Below are 7,695 nucleotides of genomic sequence, written 5' to 3' on the forward strand. Positions count from 1 at the left end.
GTTTCGTGGACAAGAACATAACGTTGTTCCAGGAAGATAGAGCACCGTGCCATACTGCTAGAAATACCCAAAAGTGGCAGGAAGAAAATGGTATCCAGAAGTTTTCCTGGCCGAGCCAATCTCCTGACATGAACCCCATCGAAAACCTCTGGGCCATACTTGACTGGCAAGTCAAGAAACAACCAAAAAACCAACTTCGAAGAGCAATCTACTCCAAGTATTGAAGCAAGAGTGGGTGAAAATCCCACAATTTAAAATTGACGAGATGATTCTCACGATGCCCCAAAGGATCAATGAACTCCACGAAGATCTACTAGCTATTAATTAAATTATACATATATCAATTCATGTGAATATGACTGAAAATGTTCGTTTTTTCTGAAAAGGTGGTGTCTATTTACTTGTGACCATGCTGTGTACATACACCAGAAGATGAGGAAGAACTAGGTCATCTCAACAACACCAGGAGTTTTGTACATATACCACAAGGTGAAGAAGAACTAGGTCATCTCAACAACACCAGGAGTTGTGTACATACACCACAATATGAGGAAGAACTAGGTCATCTCAACAACACCAGGAGTTGTGTACATACACCACAATACGAGAAGAAATTTTGTTAAATTACAAGATGTATCCTTAAGTTTAGGCTTAAAGAGGTTGTTTTCTGCAAGTTTAGCAGTAAGCTTATATTATATGAGTTGGCCCCCCAGTGGCACAGCAGTATGTCTGGGGACTTACAACACTAGAATCCGGATTTTGATACCCGTAATGGGCAGAGCACAGATAGCCCATTGTGTAGCTTTGTGCTTAATTGCATACAAATATATGAGTTGCATTAGTTGAAGTATATCTTTAGACCAAATAATTTCCAAATCAAGTAGGAGATAGCTTAAGATCTAAATCTTAGTGTTCTTTATTTAAAAAACTTGATTATAATAATCCCTACCATTTCTATGTATATATATATACACACACACAACAATCAGGTCTTGCTTACAGTAGTCTGCTTCTCCCATCAATAAATCAAATGTTCATTTCCAAAGAGAATACTGATAACAGCCATGCATGGAATCAAAACTTTTCTATTATTTAGGCTTTCTTCCTTATCTCGTGTTGTTCAGATGACCTAGTGTTGTATGTACACACCTCCTGGTGTTGTTGAGATGACCTAGTTCTTCCTCATAGTGTGGTGTATGTACATACCTCCTGGTGTTGTTGAGATGACCTAGTTCTTCCTCATATTGTGGTGTATGTACACAACTGGTATTGTTGAGATGACCTAGATAAACAATTAATTTAGTGTTTAACCATTTAAGTGCTGTATATCACAACATTCTATTAAACCACTGAAGTGCTCTTATATTGAAACAGATAGAGGGCACATCAGTGGTTAAACACTACATTAGTTCTTATGATATATACTGTTGCTATTATACAAAGTCTTTATTGTCAATCAAATGCAAAGAAAAACTTAACCTTTTCAACATAGTGATAACAGCCAGTGAAGGTACTAGCCATTTCACAAGTTTCATGAATTAAAATATGGTACTATAATAAATGTAGTGTGTATATATGTATCTAGCTATGTACTCAATATGGCGCCATCTATTGAACAGCACCACAAACAAAAAATTTCTCCCTTTGGGTATTCAAGATTCAGACAGAAAAATAACTACAGTATGTACAACAACCATTTCTTTATCACAGACCACAATTTCAAATAAAAGTAATCTCCTCACAACAAGACTGTACGTGTGGGTTTGATTATATCTTTATTGATGTAATTTGTAAATATAGTACTAAAAAATGGAGTTCTTTAAAAAACTTTTCATTAAAGGGTACCACTTTTAATGTATAATCAACACAATCTAAATCCTTTTTCTATATTTCTTTCAATGAGGTATGGATATTATGATTAATAATTACTAGCACAAACACCTGCTTATCGGGTGGTATTTCTGCTAGCATAGTAAGTGTTCTTAAACTCGAAATGAAAATACAAACCTATAAAAGTTGATTTATGATAACAATTGCAAGCTTATTAACTAGATCAACAATTTATCTTAAGATGGTAAAACCAATTCACTTTGCTCCTCAATTAAAAATTTAATATTTTAATGTTGATTATTTACAAAGGAATCATAAACATTACTTCTATAATATAACAGTTCAGGAAAACTATCTAAACAAAAGTTTTCATAACTATAAAACATTAACTAAACGTGGTGCAATCCTTAATCCTGCAAAGGGGGTTTCAGCTATTAGAAAAACAATTGCAACCTCTGGTTGGGAACCTGAACAATTTAGAAAATACTGATTTTGTTAAACTTTTAATAGCACCTGAACTTAGAAAAAAACTTAATTATTTCTTAACTGTACTTCCTTCAAAGGCACTTTTCTGTAAAATGATTCAATGTACAAACTACTTGGTTTGTCAAAAATTAAGAAATATCCTTAGAAACCTCAAAACTTTTTTTACAATAAAATGGGTTTTTAGAAGAGGCTAAAAAATCCACTAAAAAAGCTACTAATTTATGAACAGAAGTATCAGTCCTAAATGGAATAGGTCTTATATACGGGGCAACCCATTGAATTTACTTTAGGTATTCCACAATGTGGAACAACAGTCCCAATCTCATTATAAACTGTTACAGACATTAGCTCTTTTTTGATGGTTAGAAAACCATTTTGCAAATGTTTTCTTTTGAAGCTGTAGGATCTGATTCCAACTTTCCAAACTTAATGTTTGCATTTTAAATGGTCAAAACTTTTTTAACATAATCACCATACCATTACTCTTGTCCAGCTTTACAATTACTAACTTATACATTGGTGTAAGATGTTTAAAGGATAAACATTAACTAGATAAATTCTGTCAAAACTATGAAACGTTCAGTAACTTTATTATGAAGATATTGTTTTCAGCTTCATTGGGTACTTTTTTCAATCCTTAAAATAGCTATTTAAAATTCACAAAGTACTCTACATAATCTAAACCTTGTGAGAGTGTTTCTCTGGTCCCTTTATAGCTCAGCTGGAAGCCTGAGGACTTACTTACACAAGCTGTGGGTAAAGCACTGATAACCCTCTATGTAGCTTATAATCTAAGCCTTGTGATAGTAATTGTTCTCTGGTCTCTTGGAGCTCAGTTGCAAGTCTGCTGAGGGTTTATATCAGCAGTGTGCAAAATACAGATAAGCCACTCTGTAGCTTTATGTTAAACAACAAACAAATATTTTCTGTAATGCTGTTGACTGGTAATTTGAAAAACTGTAAATTACATGGTTACAGATATTCAGCTGCTTTATCTTATTTAATTGTTTAAACCACAATTCTGTAAAGATCTTACTTTCCCTAACTGTAATTTAAAATTTAATTCTAACCTAAAAACCTTTACCCAAATCCTTAAATGCCTGTATGATCTTAAATTGGAAAAAAGAAGGAAAAATTATAGCTTATACATTCATTTAAAAATATCTATTTTTTGAAATTAAAAAAAAAGGACTATCAACACTTTTCAAATAATCTTAACTAATATAAAGCAGGTTGGTACTAATACAAAGGAGATAGATACTAATATAAAGCAGGTTGGTACTAATACAAAGGAGATAGATACTAATATAAAGGAGATAGATACTAATATAAAGCAGGTTGGTACTAATATAAAGGAAATAGATACTAATATAAAGCAGGTTGGTACTAATATAAAGGAGATAGATACTAATATAAAGCAGGTTGGTACTAATACAAAGGAGATAGATACTAATATAAAGGAGATAGATACTAATATAAAGCAGGTTGGTACTAATATAAAGGAGATAGATACTAATACAAAGGAAATAGATACTAATATAAAGCAGGTTGGTACTAATACAAAGGAAATAGATACTAATATAAAGCAGGTTGATACTAATATAAAGCAGGTAGATACTAATATAAAGGAGATAGATACTAATATAAAGCAGGTTGGTACTAATATAAAGGAAATAGATACTAATATAAAGCAGGTTGGTACTAATACAAAGGAAATAGATACTAATATAAAGGAAATAGATACTAATATAAAGCATGTTAAAAACCTACAAAAAACCAAATATGAATAAAGTGTTTACTATCATAAATATCACAGTTTTGTATTCACAAAATAATTTATTAAATCTGACAAATAACATAAGAAACTTAAAACCTCCTCCTTTAAAGTAAACACAAGACAATTAAAACCTTCTCCAATGTTCATACTTCTTCTAGCATTTACTTATCCTTTACTTTTAAAATTGTAAGATAATTACTTATTGCTTGAATATGGTTAAGACAAAGCATATTAATGATTACCACACAGTTTCTTTTAATCTCAACTTTCACTTCCAAAAATGTGAGTCTTGAACAGTCAAGACATTTCATATTTCTTATGGTTCACCAGTAAAATGAGCTGTCTTCTGCTTGTTTAACAAGTTAAAATTACATTCTTTTTTTTTCTAATATATATCGTCATGGATTAGGAATCCTATTTCAAAAATCATTATTTTTTTTTTAAACTGTAATACTTTTTGTTTTGAGGAAAAACAAAAGATATCTTTCAGTGTTAAGCTATATATACATTAAGCATTTGCAGAAAATATAAAAACTAAAAACACAACTTTATATTTTCAAAGGTTTTAATAAAAAGTTTTTACAATAACTTGTTAAGAATAAGCATCCGTCCACTTTTTGAAACTAAAAACAGACCAGCAATCATTGTGTCAAGAAAAAGAGTTTACAGACACAAACATTGTACAATAGTGAGCAAACAAGACTAACAGTTACTGTGTCAAACAAGAAAAAGTTTACAGTCAACAACACTGTACAATAATGAGTAAACAAGACAAAAACAGATTAACAGTTACTGTGTCAAACAAGAAAAAGTTTACAGTCAACAACACTGTACAATAGTAAGTAAACAAAACTAAAAACAGACTAACAGCTACTGTGTCAAACAAGAAAAAATTTAGTCAGCAATGTACAATAGTAAGTAAACAAAACTAAAAACATAACAGTTAATGTGTCAAACAAGAAAAAGTTTACAGTCAACAACACTGTACAATAGTAAGTAAACAAAACTAAAAACAGACTAACAGTTACTGTGTCAAAGAAGAAAAAATTTAGTCAGCACTGTACAATAGTAAGTAAACAAAGCTAAAAACATAACAGTTAATGTGTCAAACAAGAAAAAATTTACAGTCAACAATACTGTACAACAGTGAGTAAACAAAACTAAAAACAGAATAACTATTACAGTGTTAAACAAAAATGAGTTCACAGTCAACAACACTGTACGATAGCAAGTAAATTAAACCAAAAACAGAGCATTTGCTGTATCCAACAAAAAAAAATTATAGTTAACAACATTGTACGATAGTGAGTAAACAAGATTAAAAACAGACTGACAGTTACTGTTGATGATGACAAAACCTTGTCGAAACGTTGTACATTTGCTGTTATGTTAAACTTATATTAAAGTTTTTCTTCATTACCCATTCAAGCCGTCTCCAGCCATTATTAACAGTTACTGTGTTGAACAAAAAAGTTTCTGGTCAACAATACTAAATGATAGTGAGTAAATAAGACTAAAAACAGACTAACTATTACTGTGTCAAACAAAAGTGAGTTCACAGTCAACAACATTGTATGATAGCGAGTAAAGAAGACTAAAAACAGACTAACTATTACTGTGTCAAACAAAAGTGAGTTCACAGTCAACAACATTGTATGATAGCGACTAAAAACAGACTAGCAGTTGTTGTTTCAAACAAGTCACGTTAAAAACAGTGTGATGGTGATAACATAGTTCCTGAAATGAAGTTTTTTAACAAGCTTGAATGTAAGCCTAAGTGAGTATCATGTAAAGTATAATGTCATTGTATTATTCCCAGGGATGACATGGTACTCAAAAACTAAACTTGGACTTTTTAAAGATGCTAACCCTGACAACATTTTGACAAATGTTTTCAATAATCTTTATTTGAAAATAATCCTTATAAGTGTTTTATAAAGGAAGCAATTAGATTCACAAATAACTTCTTTATACTAGAAAACATTGAAACAAATGTATCATAGTTTTATAAGTATATAATAATTTCTTAAGATTTTTATGATATCAAAACCTGGTTATTTCTTAACAATCTGAATAACATCTTCATGATTAACTACATGTTGAAGTCCTACTCGCTGTGGACTGTACTTGGTGCTGGTGCCCTGAAATATCACAACAAGTCTTAACATTAAAAACCACCGATAAAGATTCACATGTGAATTATACTAATGAACAGTTATACATTCATACATAATTATGATAATCTAGAGTTACAGTATACGATGAACAGAAAACTAGAAAAGATACATACCCAAACCAAGGCGTACTTGAAAACACTAACAATACTCCGATGAATAGAGTGACACTAACAAACAGAAACAAAATGTTTGAATAAATTTCTAAATATAAAATCTCTAGTAATGAAATAATAACCCATTGGCCCTCTTTAAAATCTAATCATACGTTTAACATAATGTTACAAAATATTCTTAAAACAACACATCATAGATAGTGTCAGAAATCAAACAATTCATGTTTAGAACTCAAATATGCACTTCTTAAAACTACATGACTAGGAGAAAGCGTCAGAAAACAAATAATTAAAATTAAGACCTGAAACAAAGGTTTTAACACTATATATCTAGGAGAAAGTGTTTGAAAAATAAATAATTAAAATTAAGACCTGAAACAAAGGTTTTAACACTATATATCTAGGAGAAAGTGTCAGAAAACAAATAATTAAAATTAAGACCTGAAACAAAGGTTTTAACACTGTATATCTAGGAGAAAGTGTTTGAAAACAAATAATTAAAATTAAGACCTGAAACAAGGGTTTTTAACACTATATATCTGGGAAAAAGTGTTTGAAAACGAATTTACAAACTTATAACTCACCACATGTTCAATTGTAGAACCCCTTCTCAATATTATACCATCTTCAAAATCAGGTGATTCTAAAAATAAATATATATCTTTTTATAAATTCTATGAAATTCAACTAAACAGAAAATGTCATTATACATATCCAGCCAATAGAAAGTCATTCTATAAAACCAAACAATAAAGACAAAAATCATAATACAAATTGAAACACACGTAAAAATCATAATAAGAATCAAAATCATTATACGAACCCAATCAATAGAAAGTCATTATACGAACCCAATAAACAAAAAGTCATTATACAAACCCAATCAACAGAAAGTCATTATACAAACTCAATACACAAAAAGTCATTATACAAAACCAATAAACAGAGAGTTATTATAAGAACCAAATCAACAGTCAATATATGGACCAAATTACCAAAAACAGTTTTTGTATTTTCAATATATATATATATATATACAGCAGTAAATGTCAGACAATAACTGCACATCAAACATTTTAACAGGTCCAACAACTCCCTTTACAACATTAAACTCATAGATATAGACAATAACTCACATCAAACATTTTAACAGGTTCAACAACTCCCTTTACAACATTAAACTCATAGATATAGACAATAACTGCACATCAAATATTTTAACAGGTCCAACAACTCCCTTTACATAAAACTTATAGATATAGACAATAACTGCACATCAAACATTTTAACAGGTCCAACAACTCCCTTTACA

General features: G+C 30.3%; 1 protein-coding gene across 1 annotated transcript in view; it reads right to left on the reverse strand.

Moving 5' to 3' along the window:
* Positions 1–5,972: 5,972 nt before the first annotated feature.
* The window catches only part of LOC106468476 (developmentally-regulated GTP-binding protein 2-like), a 28,895-nt gene continuing 27,172 nt past the window's right edge, over positions 5,973–7,695 (reverse strand). The window contains exons 11-13 of the mRNA XM_013928906.2: positions 6,968–7,026; positions 6,384–6,437; positions 5,973–6,234 (exon numbers count right to left, since the gene is read on the reverse strand). Coding sequence (XP_013784360.1) covers positions 6,148–6,234; positions 6,384–6,437; positions 6,968–7,026 — 200 coding nt within the window. The 3' untranslated portion in view covers positions 5,973–6,147. The remainder of the gene's footprint in view (positions 6,235–6,383; positions 6,438–6,967; positions 7,027–7,695) is intronic.

The sequence above is a fragment of the Limulus polyphemus genome, unplaced genomic scaffold (genome assembly GCF_000517525.1).
Source record: "Limulus polyphemus unplaced genomic scaffold, Limulus_polyphemus-2.1.2 Scaffold3020, whole genome shotgun sequence".
NCBI lineage: Eukaryota > Metazoa > Arthropoda > Merostomata > Xiphosura > Limulidae > Limulus > Limulus polyphemus.